Source organism: Patella vulgata, chromosome 8 (genome assembly GCF_932274485.2).
Source record: "Patella vulgata chromosome 8, xgPatVulg1.2, whole genome shotgun sequence".
NCBI lineage: Eukaryota > Metazoa > Mollusca > Gastropoda > Patellidae > Patella > Patella vulgata.
In genome coordinates, this window is record NC_065886.2 from 47,002,824 (window position 1) to 47,026,896 (window position 24,073).

General features: G+C 34.9%; 1 protein-coding gene across 3 annotated transcripts in view; it reads left to right on the forward strand.

The window, feature by feature from the left end:
• LOC126830825 (ETS-related transcription factor Elf-2) overlaps nt 1-24,073 on the forward strand; it is a 42,954-nt gene that overhangs the window by 11,200 nt on the left and 7,681 nt on the right. For all 3 annotated transcript variants that reach the window (XM_050561253.2, XM_050561252.2, XM_050561254.2), the window contains exons 3-7: nt 15,302-15,403; nt 16,387-16,476; nt 18,348-18,488; nt 18,971-19,084; nt 19,917-19,988. In XM_050561253.2, coding sequence (XP_050417210.1) covers nt 15,302-15,403; nt 16,387-16,476; nt 18,348-18,488; nt 18,971-19,084; nt 19,917-19,988 — 519 coding nt within the window. The remainder of the gene's footprint in view (nt 1-15,301; nt 15,404-16,386; nt 16,477-18,347; nt 18,489-18,970; nt 19,085-19,916; nt 19,989-24,073) is intronic.

Sequence of the window (24,073 nt, forward strand, 5' to 3'; positions counted from 1 at the left end):
AACTTTGGACGGAACTAATATTTTTTGAATCAGATTGACCTTAACTGTTCGAATATTTAGGTTAAATTTGTAAATTTTGAAAATTAAAGGCATAAATTTTCCTGCAAACAACTTTGTCGGTACGTAAAAGGTCATAGGCGAAATACAATATTTTGAAAATTTTCAAACACCCAAAAATCGATCTTCATCTCGAGCTATCCTGAAATGCATTAATTTCAGAAATAAGAGCGCATTGAACATATTAGAGCCTATTGTGTTTATTTTCACGTCTGTTCGTGGATTTTTCACTGTTCTTCATAATTCAATTCCAAATGGAGACCATCAGTTGACCGAAAATCTTTTTTTTTTGCTAAAACTCTTTTTTTTATAATCGGATCAAAATGGGAGTAAGGCACAAAGTCCGGGATGGTAATGGGTGTATTGTGTCCAAATTTCATGGTTTTCGGACAGTCGGTGTTGTGGCGAAATTCTCCTTCTTTCGCACTTACTGAAGCCATAAATGGCGGAAAAAGCCGAACAACAGGAACCGCGTGAAGAACAAACGACCTGAACGAAACGTGAAAAGTTCCTTGCCGGAATTTTTTAGTCATGGTACCTTTGGTTCCAGCGTGGCGCATGCGCGAAGTCAGAAAAAAATTAAGGTCGATTTTGGGATTTTGGGTATATTTTGGAGTGGTTTGGTAAGTGACGGTGGATCTAATATTACAATATTATAATAACGTTGAAGAATGAGAAAATTTTCGCGACCAGGGTTGATTTTCTCTGCCTAGGCAACCTTCCCTTTGTCCAATTGCCTTCAAATTTGCACGGAATGTACCTTGGGATTCTAGCTATTACATATTAAAAATAGAAGAGTGTGGAATTCGGAGAACGTTGAAAATAAATTCGAAACCCACCCCCACCCATCAATGGTTTTTTTGCTTAAAAATTGCCGTATTTTATCGAATTTTTATTGTTCTTGATATCTGAGCATTTTCTCCTTTTAATATGTGATAAATATCATCGCGGCGCGGCCAACCGCTAAAAATTCCAGAGATTTGGCCCACCGGAAGGATGCCTCAGCAGCTAAAAAAACGTCAAAATAGGCGATTTCGGTTTCTAGTGTCGATACATCGTTGCGGTCATTTTAAAAAATTGGCTTTTAAGGATAATGTGTATAGTACTAATACCTATCACATACGGAAGAGACGATAAAATCTCTTTGCATTTGCAATTTCAAAATTAATTAAAACCAATATTAAATTCGGAAAATCGTTTTTTTGCTAAAACTCTTTTTATTTTAATGAGATCAAAATGGGGGTAAAGCACAGAGTCCGGGCTGGTAATGGGCGTATTGTGTCCAAATTTCATGGTTTTCGGACAATCAGTGTCGCGGCGAAATTCCCCCTTTTTCCCCTTACGGAAGCCGTAAATTGACTTAGAAAAAAACCCGACCTGGAGCCGTGCCAAGAACAAACGACTTGAAGGAATGCAGGTATCGCCTTGAAATTTTTTTAGGGCACCTAGGTACCAACGTGAAAAGTTCCTCGCCGGAATTTGGTAGACACGGTACCTTTGGTTACAGCGTTGCACATGCGCGAAGTCAAAAGCAGCTAAATATGTTTGTTATGAAGGGATTTTTTTACAAAATGTACCTATCTCTTCGAAACTTCGGCTAACCCCCCATTTCCGACCTCGACGCATCCAAAAATTGTCTCCAGATTAAAATCAAACACCTAGTTCCATCTCTATTTTCTTGTTTTACTTTATGTACCCCCGGGAAAATGGCCACCGCTCGCCCCCCATGGGTCGGGCCCTAAAATTTCTTGTTTGGAATTGTGCTTGGGACCATAAGCCAGATACCCGGTGAGTTTCAAGTTGGTGTGCACGATAGTAGGGTCGTGACGCGCATGCGCGGGTCTACACTCGAAAACAACCTTGTCGGCACGGAAAACATCAAAGGCGAAATTCGAATTTTTGAAATATTCAAATACCAAACATTCGACCCATATCCCGGCTATCCTGAAATGTATTAATTTCAGAAATAGGAGACGTATTGAACATACTATGCCTTATTGTGTTTGTTTAGAAGACCGTAAATGTCGATTTTTCGCTATTTTTCATATTCACTTCAAAATGGCGGCCATCAGTTGACCTAAATCAAAATTCTGCTCTGAACGTTTTTTAGGAATTCCTTCAGGGATTCAGAAAATATAATTTCCGGTTCGATCGACAAACTCCATATTTTGTATATGAATCAGTAATTACTTGTCTAGTATCAAAAAAAAAAATTAGGTCATTCTGACCTATATTTCGATGATTTTTTTGAAAATTTTGATCCTTAATTTCATTAGGGGAGATAATTTAGCAAATTTCTAATCATATTTTTGAAGTCGCATCGGTAAGGTCTACTTACATGCTAAATTTCAAGAAAATCGTACAACTATTAAAGAAGTGGTCAAATTGGCCATAAATACGGGTTCGAAATCACAGCGACGAATTTTCGAAATTCGAAAATCTGAATCTGCAGATTTGAAGTAATTGTCTCAAGGTACTCAAAGAAAAAAGAATTAGTAAAATAGGTCAAATAGTCAGAAAGTTACAGCATTGTAGGTCAAATGCATTCGTTTGTAAAATTCGGTGATTTCGGATGCGTAAAACGTTTGAAAATATATTTAATCAACAGCCACCACCCATTTTTGGGGGGATAGGTAAAAGTTTCAGAAAGATCCTATGGTTAGATTCTGAGAAATCCGATTTGTGGATAAAACACAAAAAAATAAAATAATAATAACAATAATAATCTTAACAGAAACAATAAGCTTTCATATGTAATATTAATTATTAATATACTCTTCAAAAAAAGTAGGGGATATTCAGAAACAATACAAAACTGCGGAAATGCACTGCTGTTTTTATTAGTGGTAACCAGTGTATGTTAATAACAGGCCAATTGCCTACACATGAACATAAACAGTTAATATGGGCGGCTTATCTGACGGCCCCATTTCACTCGCAAATAGATACATGTACACCGTCAAAAGTGAAAATGAACGTTTTTGATTTTTGTCATAATAATGAGTAATTGCTCCACCAATCCTCAGACATTCAGCATTTCGTCGTGGCATGCTCCTAATCAACCGTCCAATCATGATTTGGGGCAATCTGACCCACTCCTCTTGCAGTGCCACGGTCAATTCTTGCAGTGTTGTCGGTTTACGTTGACGTCGACGAACACGTCTCCCAATCAAATTAAACGTAACACACTAAAGCAAAGATAACCTAAACAGTGAATCTTATGCAAGAACCGATAGGAAAGCAAACATGGATAGATAAACCAGCTCGTGGCAGTTTTCCTTAACTCTTCCTTGAAGTGTCAAATTTGACAATGAACCCCTCCCACGTGTATGGCGCTATTGCGTGTCACATGTGCAGCTCAGTGGTTCTGTAGGGGCGATAAGTTCTTCATCTGTGAACATACTCTCAAAGCATATCAAATGTCCATGACTATCATATCGCAACCTGCATAGGTATTTGCGTTTCAATATCCCCTACTTTTTTGGAAGAGTATAGTAGATAATCTCCAGACTTGGGATCAATCAGATTAAAAGGAGGCCTAGCAAAACAGAAGGATGGCGACAGCTTGTTTAAAAAAAGTGGTTAAAGACAAAACCGCCTTAAACCAAAATAGCGCTGAACCAAAAAAGCCTAAGAATTTTGTTAAAATGGACATAACTTGTAGTAAAAAAAAACCCATAGATTGGTCATAATGGCCATAAACAAAATCGAAACGATCGAAAAAAAATGTTTATTTAATAAGAATCCAGTGATATATACATGTATTTACATGTAGATAAATTTTGATCACATACTTGTTTAGACGATGGTGAATTTTGGTTAACCTCCATTTTGACTATGTCGAGTTTATATTGTCTGCAAAGGATGCCGAAAGTTGTGAAATTTTAATTCATACATGTATACAAAATGATCAATTGTTTTTATTACCGATTAAAGTCACTGATTACCATTTGATTAATTCCTTGTAAACTACAAACTACAATATCATGGAAGTTACATCTCTAATGGTTCCGTTGAGTATTACATAGATAGATATGATAAGGTATTATATATCATGCAAGTAGAAAGGCAATATATGATATAAACACTTACAAGTAGGTTACTATGTATTATCATTTAATGAGCCTGCTATTGAAATTAATAATAATTTGGTTTCGGTAGTAATAGGAAATGGTTATACAGCACTACATATGAAGGAGGACAATTGATATAATAAGTAATATGTTTATCAGGATAACTATCAACATTTTACCATTTCACTTTGCATGTAGAGGGTTACCAATAAATTAAATTCCTGGGTCATATTCTATTGAAGTTTTGGTGTGCTTTTTATGTTATCCAAAAAGATTAAACCAGGAAATATTTCTATTAGACCCACTGTCCCAGATGTCAAATAGACTTATCTTTAAAGACAGTCTTGCTTTGCACTTGAGTTTGAAATGAATCCAGTTTATTGAAATGGCAAAAACAGGTTTGGTCATGCCCAGTTAGTCTTTTATGTTATAATAGAAGGTCTGTGAGGATAGAATTTCCTTCCTTAGTCTCTCGATAAGCTAAAGGAGGTCATGTAGCAGTAGATGAAAAGATTGTCTTCAAAAAGAACCAAACAAACTGGTCCACTTGTATCATATTTTGAGGAAGTGGGTTAAACTTGTTTTAGTTTACACAGCAAACAATTTCACATTTGAATAAGTTTTTGTGTCTAATTTAAATGTGTTACAAGGAAAAAGAATTCTTGATGTATGTAACCTTGTAATGAGACAGGAAAGATAATAATGACATTTGTTTATTTAGTGAGTTCATTGTATATGAATTCTACTCTTTGCATAAGTTTCATTCACTGTCTTTCCTCTCATAAGAAAATAATGAGGGTTATAAATTTTGCAATTTTCCTCTCAGACCTGATTAAAATATGAATTTCCGGATGACTGACATGGAGTTTTGACCTCCGTACATCCATACATTGAATCCATTCACTTGAATTGATATGTACTTTTATTGTTATTGCCTAGTTTCATTGTGTTATCAAATGGCTGAACTTGTTTTCATCTATATTGATGTGAATTCTCTTGAACCTAATCTGTACTTTAAAAACAAGAGAATTTATTGATCTTTCATGCAAGCAAAATCCAGTAATGTATGGGCTGCTCAATTGTTTTGATCATTTTTATAGGCCCACATTGAAATGTGGTCGTATATTGTCATTGCCCCCGTCCGTCGGTCCGTCCGTACAAGCATCGGTCCGACATCCACAATTGCTTGTGGTTGCTCTACAGGCTAAAGTTAATATCCGATTGACTTTAAATTTATACACAATGTTTAAGGTCATGAGACGTAGAAGCCTATTGATTATCAGCGATTTCCGATAATTACTGCCAGAGTTATGGCCCTTGATCACTTCAAAAAATCTTGTGGACGCTCTAGAGGCAAAAGTTAATATTCAATTGACTTTAAATTTATACAGAGTGTTTAAGGTCATGAGACGAAGAAGCCTATTGATTTTCAATTAATTTTTATGACGTGAACAGCTAAATCCATGATGTTAAAAGTTTCGTATACTAAATGTTAGTATGGGGCAGATAATTACTTAATGAGTTGTTACTCTTAATCACATTTTTATGTATCATAAATGTTTCATTACCGAAAAAAGTAAAAATATGCGACAACTCTTGTTGACTGTCCGGACGATTTAGCTGCTGTGGGCGTATATTTTGGTGCCTGGCAACCTATCTTTATATGAAAAGAACACAACAATATACAAATGTACACTTAGATATGTTACATTAAAACATTTTATGACATGCTTGTTTCCGTTTCATATGTTCACTCAATTTTGTCTAACTGGTGTCACTGACGTCATAGCTACATAAAAGATACGTTCCCGCGTACAAACTGGGTGATTTGATGATATATTTGGACTAAAAAACATATTCAAACTAATTAATTTATCATAATTTTGCTTCAAATCTTTCTCAAATCATTGTTATTGTCGGGGAATACCCCTGCTATAAAAAAAAAAAATTGATCAAAAGAGGTCATGTTTGTGTCATGTGACTTACTTCTCTCGGTATCTAGCAACGGTTGCGAAGCCGGAGGAGAATTCATTGCATATACAAGACAATGTTGTCTTTAATCGCTGACTATTCATTACAAATATTAAAGCCCAATTAATTCTCGGGTTATCTACTGCCCAAGTTTTTTTTCCATGGTTTTTAACTCCGAAACTGTTGCACCATCAAGTTTATCAACATACATGTACATCAAGCGCACTCTAACGCTGGGAGATTAGGCAATCTTCGCATGCTAACTTTGATGTTAATCGAGCAGACATCACTAATCGTCAGGTTGCCGGTTAGTAGTGGAAGGAAACTGGAGGGTTGGACAGATGACGATACATCTACTCCTTTTCACATATAAGCCGGGACTCAATGACAGACCTTATGATCTATAGCGCATGTGTTCAACCAATCCGACACCCAGCCGAAGAGTGAAACACCCCATATTTCTAACAGAGATGTAAGAAAAGAAACGTCAACTCTCTGAGATGTGTAATATACATTACCTCCATGCAACAAAGATATAGAAAAATCAAACAAATAACCCCACAAGACCTGTGAGTGGTGGGTGTGATGAAGATATTGGATGGGACAGGGGGTAAGGAATCATTTAGCAAAATGATGTGTACACATGGCAGGTTACAGATAATCAGTGATGACATCTATAGTGGGGACATGTCATTAATAGTAGATATAGTTCTCATTTGGGAGCAAATAAATCTCATCCTCTAGATATCAAATTTAATATTACATTATTTGGGTGTGATCCTTTGGTTATCTCCCAAAAAATTGTTATGATAAAATGTGTAGGCTTATGGTTAATAATACTAGTAATGAAATTTCTTTGTTTGCTTAACATTTTTCTGGTCTATGAGTTTTAAAATTGAATATAAAATATGTAGGCGTAGGGTGTGGATGATACACATTGACTGTATAATTATATATATTCTTACTGTCTCAAAGATATGATCTGTTTATATGAGATCAATACATGTACATGATGAATTTAGAGCAGGAGCCCAGGGGGTTAACCTAGCTGAAAAGTGTACCAATTTTCTCCTATATGGTATCAATGTATGTACATGTATATCTGGTATCATCAGAATGTAAGTCGGCCGTGTTTCTGGTGGTTGGTGTGGTATTCCACGCTCAAAATGCCATGCCCCCCAACTAGTCTAGATTAGCTCAAAAGTGTACCACGTGAAAATCGCACAGCAATGTACCGTACAACTTCAGGTATTACAAAAACACTCTGACAGACATTTCTAGTGGCGGGGCACCCCTGACAAAGCTATGTAATTGCCAGAAATTTATAGAGATGGAGTATCCCTGACAAGAGTTATCTAATTTCCAGACCAAAGCTAGGCTAGATTAATTCAAATATGTACCACCTAAAACAGCTTTTGAGTTGTTCAGTACCACCACAGGAATCATGAATGACCACTGCCAGACATTTTGTGCGGTGGGTTGCCCCTAACAGACACGCCCAAAATAACACGACCCCCAACTAGGATAGATTAGTCGGCACTGTTCCTGTGGTCCAAAAAATGAAAAATTGTGCCAGGATGCGTAGAATACTAATACCTAGCACATATGGAAGAGGCGATAAACTGCGGTTGTAGGAACAATTTTATTTTTCAAAAAAATTTTAGCCCCATAAAATGTTTTTTGCCCAAAAATCAATTTCTTGCAATCGCAGTTTATCGCCTCTTCCATACATGCTAGGTATTAGTATCCTACGCATCCTGGCTAAAAATCTAATTTTTTAGAACACGGGAACAGTGCCTGCGAAGCCTGCAAAGCCCACGAAGCTAGCCTAGTTGGGGGCGTGGCATTTTGGGGCGTGTCTGTTAGGGGTAACCCACCGCATAAACTGTCTGGCAGTGGTCATTCATGACTCCTGTGGAGGTACTGAACAACTCCAAAGCTGTTTTAGGTGGTACAGATTTCAGCTAATCTAGCCTAGCTTTGGTCTAAATATTAGATAACTCTTGTCAAGGATACTCCACTACAAATGTCTGGCAATTACATAGCTCTGTCAGGGGTACCCCACCACTAGAAATGTCTGTCAGAGTGTTTTTGTAATACCTGAAGATGTACGGTACACTGCAGTAAGATTTTCGTGTGGTACACTTTTGAGCTAATCTAGCCTAGTTGGGGATCATGGCATTTAGGGCGTGGAATATCACACCCACCACCAGAAACCCGGCAGACTTACATTCTGATGATACCAGATATACATACATTGATACCATATAGGAGAAAATTGGTACACTTTTCAGCTAGGTTAACCCCCTGGGCTCCCGGTCTAATTGGTCAATAGAACTACATACAGTACCTTAAAGGGCTAAATTGCTAATATTTGAGACCTAGAAATTGACACAAATGGGTTGCATCGCATATAATAATGTAATATGAATGTATAAACTGATTTGCATATGCCAGAAGTCTCAATTGAATGACAATCTCTAGCGTCTGGTTATTCTAGTCTACATAGTATTTATTGTGCATACTCTCCAGATATGAATATGCTGTCACTGTTTGACATGACTTGTGGAATATGTCTACCCTCGTTCTTTGAGTCCCTTGTTAAAAATGGGCCTGAAACGCATTATGGTACACGATTCGTGTACCAATGGTAAAATGTTGCATATCAGAAGCTAATCTTTTCCCAGTAAGATCACAACATCAATGTTGATTTAAATTGACAAATAATTTGTATTTTCATGTCGAAGAATTTGGATGATATTGAGTTAGAGACTTAGCTACTTTAATTTGAATATGTAGGAGATGGTCACATGGTCTAACCTCTGTACTTTAGATCATAAGATCTGTCATTAAAGCCAGGTGCAGACGGGCAACTTTTTCGAGCAACTTTCAGGCAACAGTATAATCGCTGGTCGTTGAAAGAAAAAATCGCTCGTCTGCGCCAATGGGCAACAATAGTTGCCTGTTGTTGCTCCGAGTTGCTTCTCGTTGCCAAATATTAAACATGTTTGATATTCGACAACAGAAAATCGCTCGTCACCGAGAAATTGTTCATCTGTTGCTTCAAAATTGCTCGTCTGCGGCGGTAGGCGACAACAGGCAACAAGCAACTGGTGAACTGTCCAATCAGCGAGCGCTCTACTGTCATGTGATACTTCAAGATGGAACAGCTAACAAAATTAACATGGTCCGTGGAGATGGAAGACATGTTGGTGGAAATGTGGGCTGAGCGGCCAGTATTGTATGATGTAATTGCTTTTGTTGTTGTATGTACGGCACCATTTTGAATGATCACATGATATCGGCATTCCGGATACACTTTTGAGCTAATCTAGCCTAGTTGGGGATCATGGCATTTAGGGCGTGGAATATCACACCCACCACCAGAAACCCGGCAGACTTACATTCTGATGATACCAGATATACATACATTGATACCATATAGGAGAAAATTGGTACACTTTTCAGCTAGGTTAACCCCCTGGGCTCCCGGTCTAATTGGTCAATAGAACTACAGTACCTTAAAGGGCTAAATTGCTAATATTTGAGACCTAGAAATTGACACAAATGGGTTGCATCGCATATAATAATGTAATATGAATGTATAAACTGATTTGCATATTGTGCATACTCTCCAGATATGAATATGCTGTCACTGTTTGACATGACTTGTGGAATATGTCTACCCTCGTTCTTTGAGTCCCTTGTTAAAAATGGGCCTGAAACGCATTATGGTACACGATTCGTGTACCAATGGTAAAATGTTGCATATCAGAAGCTAATCTTTTCCCAGTAAGATCACAACATCAATGTTGATTTAAATTGACAAATAATTTGTATTTTCATGTCGAAGAATTTGGATGATATTGAGTTAGAGACTTAGCTACTTTAATTTGAATATGTAGGAGATGGTCACATGGTCTAACCTCTGTACTTTAGATCATAAGATCTGTCATTAAAGCCAGGTGCAGACGGGCAACTTTTTCGAGCAACTTTCAGGCAACAGTATAATCGCTGGTCGTTGAAAGAAAAAATCGCTCGTCTGCGCCAATGGGCAACAATAGTTGCCTGTTGTTGCTCCGAGTTGCTTCTCGTTGCCAAATATTAAACATGTTTGATATTCGACAACAGAAAATCGCTCGTCGCCGAGAAATTGTTCATCTGTTGCTTCAAAATTGCTCGTCTGTGGCGGTAGGCGACAACAGGCAACAAGCAACTGGTGAACTGTCCAATCAGCGAGCGCTCTACTGTCATGTGATACTTCAAGATGGAACAGCTAACAAAATTAACATGGTCCGTGGAGATGGAAGACATGTTGGTGGAAATGTGGGCTGAGCGGCCAGTATTGTATGATGTAATTGCTTTTGTTGTTGTATGTACGGCGCCATTTTGAATGATCACATGATATCGGCATTCCGGATACATCCGGGGAAAAATTGCTTCTCGTTGCCAGTCAGCGCACACGGGAGACCTCGAGTTGCCAATTGCTCGGAGTTGCCAGTAGTTGCCTATTGCAGCAACAAGTGACGAAAAGTTGACCGTCTGCGCCAAGCTTAAGTCAAATGACATGGTTTCTATCCCAACCTTGGACTTGATATTTGTATATAATATATTGGCTACAGGACCCACAATATTATGTATATATATATTATATATATATATATCAGATCAAGTGAATGGATCCATTGTTAACAGTTGCAGTAAAATAATAACTGAACATTAGTTTTGACATTTATTTCCCATAAAGATATATTTGGGCTGTTGAGTTGTGTATACAGTATGTACATGTATCTATAACCATGATAAAGTTGTCTATTTTTTTTTAATGAAAAAGTGATTAAAACTTCAGTTGTAATTCGTACATTTGTACATAAATGTAGTTGCAATTGATGTACACAGTTGCAATTCAACACAGGTGCAATTCATACATGTAGATCAAGTAAAAAGTCATATTTTGATTGTTTTTAGTGATTGTCCGATATGGCTACTATTGGTTTACCGATATCAGATATTGACAACGAAATATATCGGTCGATACAGATACAATTACCGATAGTGGTGTATATAAAACCATTACACATCAAAATGCCCCGAATGTCATGATAATCGATGTAGTTACATGTCATTGTTAGTCAGGAAATGCCTGGTACTATTTTACCTCGAGAATAAAACCTTGGGTCATGCTTCCTACGCAGTCAAAAATATGCACCATTTAAATTGTGAACTTAATTGTTTGCTGTATGATTAATTAATAAAGTCTAGATTATCAGTTAATAAATATTGATTACTATATAATTCCCTATATTTTAATTGGCCCCTGTATGTCTATAATAGAATGGTTCATACGATGTCAAAGTGATAGCTTCCCGTGTTTCAACAATAGGAATCATGTGACACATTCTATAACTAAAGTTGAAAATAAAACCAATAAAGTATGATGTATATTATGGGTTATTAAATCTTGATAACGATACACATCATGTCTACATTTTTGAAGTATGATCTATATTATGAGTTATTAAAAGCAGGTACATAACGATACAAATCACTATATTATGTTTAAATTTTTATTGGCATATATAAGCCTGTATGTCAGATGCCGTTCTGACAGTAATCATGTGACATCAACAGACCTTCCCCCCTCCCATCCTTCATCCCAGTCAAGCGTTTACAAAGTTATATTTTCCCACTTATTCTAAAACTTCTACGCATTAGGACAGTGTGCAGACAATACCAGTAGTGAAGTAGTCACTTCAAAATTTATTAACACACAAACAATATAATGTTGAAATGATGTATCCCTATTTCTATTCTCATTTATGCGTTACACCGTATCAAATAGCAATACTGATTTTATACTTAATTATTCTTTAAATGTAAGAGATTTCTGGAGCAAAACAACTCATATTACACGGAAAAAATCTCTAAAACATGTCAACAGAATATTCAATTTCTACTTTTACATTAGTACATGTATATAAACATTTAATCTATTTTGCTTTCTTGTTAAATTTGTGATAAATGCGACATGCACATGTCTTTCTCTACAATGGTTATGATGCACAACACTTTTTTGACACAATAACTGAGCTAGAATGTTCAAACTTGTTGTAGGTTTTCATTAGGTGTCTTGTCTTGATGGAGTTTGATGAACATTTTCGGCTAACACTAAGCAGGGATAAGCAATTTGATTTGTCAATACTTTGGTGTAAATGGTTATTAGGTGAATGCTTTAATGGCGTTCAAAGATGAGTATTTTTATGCTTAGGCTAAGCAGAGATAAGCAATTTGATTGTTCATACTCTGGGACATGATAACTTTGGTTCTAATTAAGTGAGAGTGATAAAACTTGGCGTATAGTTTCATTACATCAATACATGTACCTTGACTAAGTTCGATAATGAGCATTTACTGCTCAGGGTAAGCAGAGCAATAAGCAGTTTGATTGGTTGAGACTTTGGAGCTAGATAACTTTGATTCTTATTGAGTGAGAGTGATGAAAGGGACCGTACAATATAAATAAATACAATTATATTTTCATAAAATTTCGTCATTTTTCATAAAATTAATATAAAAGAGAAAAATATGATAAAAAAATATAAAATTTCACTATTTCTCATAAAATGAGACGAAAAATTTCTCAAGATATAAAATTAACCATAAATCGCTACTCCCAATAATAAATTTCTATACTTATAAATCCAGTTTTAATTAAGAAAAACATCCAGGCATTTTATGACCCTCAGCTTGTTGCTCTTAGTCTTTCATTTTCTATATGACAATGTTCACTGTTCAGTTGATGTCATGATGCTACATGTATATAAAATGAAATTAAATGAAATTTGGATATAACGTCCTACTGTTCTGCTCCGACTGGGCTATGCCATACAGTGTGCTATGAGGAAATTTTGCCCTGAAAGCAGCACTAAGGCCTACTCTTATATCAAATTCCAACTGCTAAGGGATCAGTGCACGCCAATGCGTACACAGGACCATGGTTTTTCATATGATATGAACGACTATCCAGCTGTCCTTGTCAAGCCCTGTGTCCTGCACCACTGACAAGGGGAAACAAGCCGGAAAACCCTGATGAACTTTCACGGCCAACACCAGGACCAAACCCGTCACCTCAAGGCTAGCGAGCCATCATCTCACCCACTTACCCACTGTGGCTATATGTATATGAACATAGGATAAGATGACTGAGACCATTAATGCCACCAGTGCTACTCTTGGGACGTTCTTATCCGCATAACACTGGCTGAACACTACTTCATGGACTGGGGATAAGTTGTTTACTGTCAGGGCAGTAAAAGACATAATACATATATTTGATAATGATAAAAACATAAAAAGTCATGAAATGTGACAAAAATATTATCAAAACAACACAAAATTTGATAAAAACATCATAAAAATCATAAAATTCCACAAGAAACTTTCATAAAAATATAATTTATGACAAAAATCTATATCAATACCTTGACTAAGTTCCATGATGGGAATTTTCTGCTTAAGCGATAAGCAATTTGATTGGTCAAGACTTTGGAACATAACAACTCTGCTTTTAATTGAGGTAGAATGTTTAAACTTGGTGTAGATTTTCTGCTTAAGTTAGGCAGAGCTAAGCAACTACATTGGTCGATGCTTTTGACAAGATTATTTTGATTCTAACTTAAGGAGAGTAATGAAATTTCGTGAACATTTTATGCTTAGACTAAGAATAGATAATCAGTTTGATTCAAAAAGATAAATGTGCAATTAATTAATGTGTCATCTATTTATTTGCGGACATAGCCTCACTGTTGACTTGTTTTAGGATTTCGCTGAGAGACATCTTGCTGTTGGCTTGTTAAAACTATATTTAGATGTAATTAATTTACATGTTTTGTTTCGATTTTGCGTACACTTTCAAATTTGATAGATTACATCATTTTGTTTACGCTATATTTCAAGTTTCGTTAAAATCAGATAAGAATTGTAACTTGTAGAGTGTCCATCCACAAACAATTTGTGGGCAGACGTCCGGACAAACAGTGGTTTACGCCCTAAAAGTATTGTACAGCGCAGGCCAAAAACCTGTTACCCGTTCTGATTGTAGGCCTACTGTCACGAAGCATGAATTTTTTATTGGAGACTATGTAAATGTAGAAAATTATGTCACTCAGTGTAAATGGGTCAAATTGTTTTAACCTTGGTTCTGCTACTGATTTTGGATAGATATTAAATGTACATGTATATCTTTGATATATGATATATGCCAGAATAAATGTTTAATATAAAAAGTTTGAAAAATCAAAAGTTTGTTTTATTAAAAAAAAACTATTTTGGTCCAAAAATCAATTTAAATCAAATAAGTTTACATTTTTTTCCAGTTGATTTTCACCACCATTTTTCTCTTACAAGCCAGTCTTCTACATTTTCTAAACTTAGATAACTATCATTACATTTAAATAGTACCCATATTTAACTACAGAAATCTAGCTTAATGTTCTGGCCTTTTGTGCCAAGACTCTGATGTACCAGTATTTTAAGGTGATGTGTATCTGCTCCACCTAGTAAACCAAATTTACATTATTCTGATTGTTTTGCTCCATTTAGTTTGGGAAGAGCACTTTTTAGAGAATATGCACATGTTCCATCAGTTTTGTGGAATCTATTGAACAGTCTATTATCAAATGTTATTAACCGATTTGCTTGAAACTCGCTTGCATGTTGTTGGCCACATTGGAGAATATTGTGAGTGCTCCGACAACACAATTTACAACAATTTCATATAGTAATTGAATATAGAATATTGTGAATGATAGTAATGTTTACCAGTAGAAACCTGTTGCTGGGGTTGTTGTGTGTGTGTTATGCTAAATGGGGTTGTGTGTATGAGTGGTATAAATGAGTCTGTCACTGTAATGTTGTGATTTCAGGCTTGTTCATGAGGAGGAGTAACATCACCTCACAAAGTAGTAGGATAGTCTACCTGACCTTTTGGGTTTTCCTCTGTTCTCCGGTCTCGTCCCACTTTATTAAACATTTACCATATTTGCCCCAAATGGTGAACTCTCCCTCTCGAATTTCCAAACAATATACTTACATTTAGCTACATGTAGGTTTTGTGTTGGTATATGTACATGTACATACATGTAAAATGGCATCAGACCACAAAATGTATATTTATGGGGTTTTTTTTTTATGTTTTTCAGTAAACACATGTGATAGAAAAGAACCTCGACATCATCATGATGGAGAGGGCATGTTGGTCATGTCACCTGATGCCAACAACGAATCAAAGAGTTTTTTCCAAGGTAAGCAACTCTTGATGGCTTATGGTATTCCCTTAGATTTGCTTAAAGGAGTTAAACATGTTTCATTTGGTTAAAAAAAGTATTTAATTGGGTTGGTTAATGTGTTAGTTCGATTAGTGAAAGACAGAAAACTTAATCAATTTAAATTCGGATTTGGTATGATAAGCAGGAATTAACTTGTTTAATAATTTTAGATTTATGTCAATAGTGGAACACACTGGCTTATCTATTGTCCGAAAGTTTTGTAAAAGGCAGATTATCATCCTGAAAAACAAATCGTCCCCAAAAAAGCAATGAAATCATCAAGTTTTATTTTAGAAGTAAATCAATCCGATCTACTGTTAATTATTTTAACTATCAATAAATACTGTCTCATAATCTGCAAAATGCCAACACTCATATTTAGTTAAAAGTGATTGAGAAATAACCACAGCATTATGCTTGTGAAAAAAGTTGAACAAGGATGTATGGAGAATATTTCAATAAAAAATGTCTGAATAATAATCCTACTACCGGTAATTGAGCTGAACAAAAATTGTACTACCAGCAATTAAGCTGACTGAAATCATCTGATAGATAAAAGCCCTGATGTTGTTGGTTAAGCAGTGGACACATTAGCCGAATCGTTCGGCCGAACCAATCGGCGCCGAATGGGTGGACACACTTGAATGCTTCGCCCGATTCAACCTGTCGATTGCATCACCTTTCACGTCACATGATTAAACATGGCGGCGTCTATGTCTTCAATCTATCACGTGACTTCTCGATATAAGTGGTGATTGGCTAATGAATTCTATATTCGGCCAAGCGGACACACCAGGCGAATATAATTCGGCCGAATATATCAAACCTAGGCGAATTTCGACGCCGATTGATTCGGCCGAACGATTCAGCAGAATCATTCGGCTAGTGTGTCCACCGCTTAACAGAAAGAAAGAAAACATGGATAGATATTAATGTGACATGGACATTTTTGTTTTCAGTGTCTTCGCCACCAAGCCCAGCTGATAGTGGAGTATCAGATATAGATAGTAGTTCAGATGAAATACGACTGAAACATCATTCCAATCCAGGTACAATTATTAAATTGATGATGAAGGAGGGATGCATCATGCTTTTATTTATATTTATGGCTACTTTGGATTTGATAATAATTTTACAATCATTTTGTACTGTTGAATATGCTATGAGTATGAACACTGTACTTTGGGAATATGGATCAAAAATAATATCAGATAAACATCAGCTAAACTTAGCTACAGTATGTAGAGACAATTCCTCTGGGGCTTGTACCAGTTCAGTATTAATATTAGGCTGGTTGGAGAAGGTGACAAATCCAGCTTTGTGGGAAGAATATTTGATGATTTTATTGATGGTGATCCGAATGAATATTTTATGGTGTCCAGAATGTTCCTCTTGTCTATTTGCTTGCTTTTGTTGCTTTATTCACAACACGTCTCCGCCATTTTGAATTTTGACATCACAGTTCTGCCATTTTGTATTCTGACGTCACGGTGACGTCGTACATTACTCTTTACATCATTTCTGGAATCCTTGGTATCACTTTCCTATATGTTGATAATACATTTCTAGGCTGTAAAATTGATATTTTTGAAGTTATAAATGGTTTTCAGTTTCATTATGTTGACCAAGGGGGTCAAAATTTCAAAATGCTGTTAAAAATTTTGCTCAACTCCGATCGGCGGGGAAAATTTTTCTGGAACGCTGTTTAAGGTCTTGAGACGAAGAAGCCTATTGATTTTCAGCGATTTCCGATAATTACTGTCAGAGTTTTGGCCCTTGATCACATCAAAAAATCTTGTGGACGCTCTAGAGGCCAAAGTTAATATCCGATTGACTTTAAATTTATACACAGTGTTTAAGGTCATAAGACGAAGAAGCCTATTGATTTTCAGCAATTTACGATAATTACTGCCAGAGTTATGGCCCTTGATCATTTTGAAAAATCTTGTGGACACTCTTAGAGTCTAAAGTTAATATCCGATTGACTTTAAATTTTATACACAGTGTTTAAGGTCATGAGACGAAAAAGTGTATTCATTTTCAGCGATTTCCGATAATTACTGCCAGAGTTATGGCTCTTGATCACTTCAAAAAAATCTTGTGGACTCTCTAGAGGCCAAAGTTATTATATCCTATTGACTTTAAATTTATACACAGTGCTTAAGGTCATGAGACGAAGAATCCTATTGATTTTCAGCAATTTACGATAATTACTGCCAGAGTTATGGCCCTTGATCATTTTGAAAAATCTTGTGGACACTCTTAGTGTCTAAAGTTAATATCCGATTGACTTTAAATTTTATACACAGTGTTTAAGGTCATGAGACGAAAAAGTGTATTCATTTTCAGTGATTTTCGATAATTACTGCCAGAGTTTGATCACTTAAAAAAACCTTGTGGATGCTCTAAAGGCTAAAGTTAATATCTGATTGACTTTAAATTTATACACAGTGTTTGAGGTCACAAGGCGAATAATCCTATTGATTTTCAAAGATTTCTGATAATTATTGCCAAAGTTATGGACCTTGATCACTTTGAAAAATCTTGTGGACGCTCTAGAGGCCAAAGTTAATATCAGATTGACTTCAGATTGATAAACAGAGTTAAAGATCTTGAGACGAACAAGTATATTGATTTTCAATGAATTTTTATGACTTGGAACAACTAAATACATGATACAGTATTAAAAGTTTTGTATACAAAACGTTAGCATGGGGCAGAACTTTATAAAAACCAAACAAATTCTAATGGTTTTCTGAGTTGTTGCTCTTAATCAGATTTTAGTGTATTATAAATGTTTCATTACCGAAAAAAGTAAAAATATGCGACAACTCTTGTTGACTGCCCGGACGATTTAGTTGCTGTGGGCGTATGTTTTGTTGCCTGGCAACCTATCTTTTAAAAATGTTTTTCTTTTCAGTTTTTTTAAATGCTCAAAGAAGCCATGTTCCAAATTCATTGGTATCTGTGCCATTCCTTCCACCATTTTGTCAACCACCTCCAGCACATCAACCTCTTCCTGCTCATTTTAACTCCGCAACACATATAGCCATGAGACCAGGTTAGTATTACAAACACGTAATGAAATAAAATCACGTTGATATTGTACAAAACACATTGCTAGAAAAGGGATCTAGCTAACAATGTAAGAACACATAACTAATAATAGCATAAAAACACAATGATAGCCATGAGATCAAGTTAATACTGTAAAAACACATTGATAGCCATGAGATCAAGTTAATACTGTAAAAACACATTGATAGGAATAAGTTAAATTAGTATAGAGGCATGAAATCAAGTAAATAGTATAAAAACACATAATACTATCTTATAACACGTACAACACTACTAGTGTTTCATTGTTCATTGATTACCAATGACATCCTTTTATTGTTTCAAACCGAAAGTTTATTATTATTTGTTATCCGTGTCTCCTATAGTACAGTTAACTTTGAATCTTGAATACAGGTAAAAAACACCAAGAGGGTTGTATTGATTTTAAACTTTCCATGTAAAAATTGTACTGTTTAAAATTTTCAGATCATATTTTTGAAGCATTAAATCCAGTAGATTGTTCCCCTTTACATGCTCATCCTAAAGAAAACCAAAATTACACTGTATCACCTCCTGTACTCAAACTCAAATTAAAGAAAGGTTAGTTATATGTTATTGAAATATAGATTTATGGTTTGGAGGATCATCATTATTATATGCCAGTGTTGAAATATTGTGTATTGTCATCCCACTATCATCTGGTTGACATGCAATTTATACAACGCTTTAATGTTAAGGAGGCTTAAAAATGTATTAATTTTTAACAATTTCCATTAATTACCATCTAAACTATTATGGCCTTTGCTCAATTTGAACCTTCTAGAGGCTAAATCTATGCAAAGTGTTTAAGTTTATGAGATGACAAATCCTATGGATTTTCATTGTTTTCCGATAATTACTGTTGAAGTTATGGCCCTTGATCAATTTGAAAAAATCATTTAGACATTTAAAGCTTAAAGAAATAATAAAAACTTGCAAAAAACCTAACTAGACTGACATTGACTTCAAGTAACAAATAAATCATAAACGGGCGACATAAGGTGTTGGGTTTTTTTTTAGGTTGAAATATGTCAAAAAGAAAGATCTGATTTCTAAGAAATTGTAATTTATTATATTACATTGTGCAAGTGTAATTACTCTAGATATTTATCTATAAGGATATTATTCATTTCCTATTGCCACTACTGAAGTCTTAAATCCTGTGTTTACCTAAAGTATGACATCAAAAGCTTTCAATATATCACTAGGTAGTCAATATAATAGAATAATAAAAGGTTGTTTTTCAAAACTTGAACAGTTATATGACATCAAATAATTCTTGAAATCAATTAATCATTATGTTTAATATGTTATGACATGAATAGTTTATTTTATATATTGCTAAGTAATGGATTTTTTTAAATGATCAGTTTTATTTTGTTTGTGTTTAAAGGTCGAAAACCTAAATCCAGTAGTCTTCAGTTAGATTCGTGTAGCCCTATGCTGCCTAGACGCAAACGAGAAGGTATGTATGTTGTATTTCTTGTTTTTAAGAATAATCTTTTCAAATGCATGTAGGGAGTAGGGTTGCCTCTCCAAACCTTGTCGTTTTTTTCTGGGTCCGCCCATTGCTAAAGAAACCTATGCACAAGTAAATTGTTGAAATAAATGTTAGCCCCGAAATGACCCAGATTTGTGTCTAGCCTTTCTCTCTCTATTCTTCTCTCTCCTTCTCTTTTCTTCTCAAGGGTGTTTTCTTATTCCACAATGTACCTGTTTTTCCTCAATATGCCTTCTGTTCTTCTTGACATCCCTACCTTTGTGATCTGCACTTTTCTTCCTCATCTCAGAAAATATGCTTCCTTACACCAAAGTAGAAAAAAAAATCTTCCTCATTCATAGATGAAATATTTTTTTTTTTTTTTTTTTTTTTTTTATAAATTGATATCCTTCCTCATAGCTGACACTTAAAATAATCTTTTCAAAATGGATGTATTATTAAGAAAATGGTTTAGACTAAGTCATGAATATGCTTTACAATTAAAATTCAGGTTATCATTAATCCTAATCATTAAAGCATCAATGTGACAGACGGCCAATGATGATTTTCTTAATTTAAGATATAAAAACAATAAAGACATCAAGGAGCAGTCCCAGATTTCCCATGTTACCTGTTGATAAAAGTGTATTTTATGTGTACAATTTCAATGCTAAAATGTGAAAAGAAATACCAGACATATTAAATTTAACTCAATATTGATTACTTACCACTACACCTTGCAATTTGGAGATGTATCGTCAAAAACTCACAAAACATCGGACAATTTGATAGTAAATTAAAGGATTAAAATAGAATATATATGTTAGAAGTCATCTTTAGCTCAATGTTCTTCAATAGGAATGAAATATCATTCAGTCATCAGCTAACAATCTTGGAGAAAAACAAAAATGGCAGCATGAAATAAATAGAAAGTTATGGTAACTTTAGGATTGATCAATTGATTAATTTCTGGACAAATGTGTTTCTTTATCAAGGCTGATTTTTTATTGTATATTGCCAGAAAGTCTGTATTCACCTTTTAGTTTGGAATAATGTACCTTTAAATATATATCCTTTGTCCAATGTCCAAGGCCCTAATATTTTACCTACTTAATTTCATATGAACATGCTTTTAATACTGTATAGTTTATTTAAAGGAAAACATTATCTTTTATTTATTTTCTGAAAAAAAGTTTTAAGAATCCGCAATCAGAAGTAGAATTCATTTTGTTTTTAATAAGGCTGCGGTTAATAAATTGTTTGTTTCTCATGACCCACCCGCATGTCCGTTTTCACACGTAATAATTACGCACTTCCATAATTATTTGGTCAAATTTAGTGAGGTCCAAAATTTGTCCTTTAAAACTATATTTGTTTGCCTTTAAATATGAACAATGAATTGACGCATTAAAACTCCACTATTTATCAATGAACATGACACCGTAGGTGATAAGTAAAGTAGGCTAGAATGTGAAAAAATCCATCCGTAAAACCGGAAGTGATAAAGCTGTATCATATCTGCCATCCATACCAAGGAATGGTAGCTACAACATTCACCAAAGACCACATATATACTCTATAAGGCACTTGTCATTTGTAATAAAATTCACAGAAAGATATAAATGTCTTTTAATTCCTGCTAAATTATTTTATTTACGTGACTGGCAACCAACGGTCCCAGAACTGCCGCCATGAGATAGCCTCAATCATGAGATACCGACTGGTTGACACTGCATTCATGCCTTTCACCGTATTTTATTAACAACACTATATAAACAGTTTCAAAAGGACACAAAGATACAAATAAATGTCAACAGTTTGATTAAGATAGCCAAAATAATAAAAGTATTCATATTATCATGATGCCATGTGCCGATGATGGGTTCAAAGTTGAAGCGTAAACATACGGGCAATTGCCATAGCATTGGTACTATCTTCCTTCACGGCTAGAGAAACGACCACGTGTGTAGTAAATTCTTTAACTGACCTGTTAAATAATCTAACTTATTTTGTATTTAAAAATCCAAGGGTATGCTTTTAATTATTTATGTCAGAACAAATCATAAACCAGTTTGGAACAGGTCATTTCATAAACCTGTCAAAGTAAGGACGGAAAATAAATGAAATAAATGCAAAGAATGAATGAATTAACGAACCGTTAACTTAGAAGCATATCACTAATAATTTAGACCTATTTACATGTATTATGATCAAGTCTTCCGATGCCCGGCTATTGTGCAACCGATATTTTAATCTATAAAAATATTTAATAAATGTGAATAAATCGCGGACACTGGTTACCGTTGGTTTTTCAACTGACATTAGTTATTGCTGAAATAGAAACAGCATTAGACTAAAAAAAATTAAATTTCATCTCAATAATTAATAATTACCGCATGTAGCATGTATATTTCACAAACTCGGGTCATGAGAAACTGACAATTAATTAACCGCGGCTTAAGCAAACTGTAATGATAGGATGGGAACTGACAGTCACTGTAAATAAACAAACCATCAGCAGGTTCTTTGTTTTCATACGCCCACATGTGGTTGTATATTGCCGTCACCCCCGTCCATATGTCCGTCCGTACATATGTACATACGTCCGTCGTCCACAATTTCTTGTGAACACTCTACAGTCTACATTTATCATCTGATTGTTTTGAAATTGATGTATGTTGTTTACATTAATGAGATGAAGAAGCCTATGTAATTTCAATGATTTCTGTTAATTTCTACTGGAGTTATGGCCCTTGTTTCACTCTGTTGAACCTTGTGAACGCTTTACAACAAAAGTTATCATCCGATCTGTATGAAATTTATATGCATCATTTAAATTAGTGAAACGAAGAAGCCTATTGAATTTCAGCAATTTCCGTTTATTACGTTTAAAGTTGTTTCACTTTGTTGCACCTTGTGAACGCTCTAACAACAAAAGTTATCATCCGATCTTTATGGAATTTATATGCATCGTTTAAATTAAACAAAGAAATCTATTGAATTTCAGCAATTTCTGTTAATTACAGCTAGAGTTATGGCCCTTTTTTCACTTTGTTGAACCTTGTGAACACTCTTACAACAAAAGTTATTATCCAATCTGTATGAAATTTATATGCATCATTTAGATTAGTGGAGCGGAGACGCCTATTGAATTTCAGATATTTCCGATAATTTCTTTTAGAGTTATGGCCCTTTTTTTACTCTGTTGAACCTTATGAACGCTTGAATGATGAAAGTTATCTTCAGATCTGTGTGAAATTTATATGCATCAATTAAAGAATCAATTGAATTTCAGCAAATTCCATTAATATCTTCTGGAGTTATGGTCCTTGTTTCACTTCGTTGCACCTTGTGAATGCTTTGACGATGAAAGTTATTATCCGATCTATATGAATTTTATACAGATCATTTAAATTAATGACACAAAGACACCTATTGAATTTCAGCAATGTCCAAGCATTATGTCTAAGGTTATCACCCTTGCACCCTTGTTGAACTTTGTTGAACCTTGTGAACATTCAAATGACAAATGTTATCATCTGATCTGTACAAAATTTATATGCGTCATTTAAATTAGTGAACCGAAGAATCCTATTGAATTTCAGCAATTTCAAATAATTGCTTGTAAAGTTATGAGCGTTCAAACGTTACAATCCAATATGTATGAAATTTATATGCATTATTTGAATTGGTAAAACGAAAAAACTGGTCAAATTTCAAAAATTTCTGTAAATTACTTCCAGAGTTAAGGCCCTTGTTTCAGTTTGTAGAAAATAATAATCTGATCTGTATGAAATGGTCTTGTAAATAAATGCCCCCAATTATCGACAAAAGAATAAATGTGCGACAACCCGCTCGGACAATTTAGCTGCTATGGGTGCATGTTTCTTTACCTGGCAACCTATCTTTCATATTCATGGCAATGAGTTTTTTGTGTATTCACTTTCCGCCAATTGTTGATGACATGTTATGTTCATATCATCACAGTCAGCTTGTTAATTTGTTTATTAAAGGTGAAATGATTTGTGCTATGTGTTGAGTTATTTTAAAACTTGATAATAGATAAAATA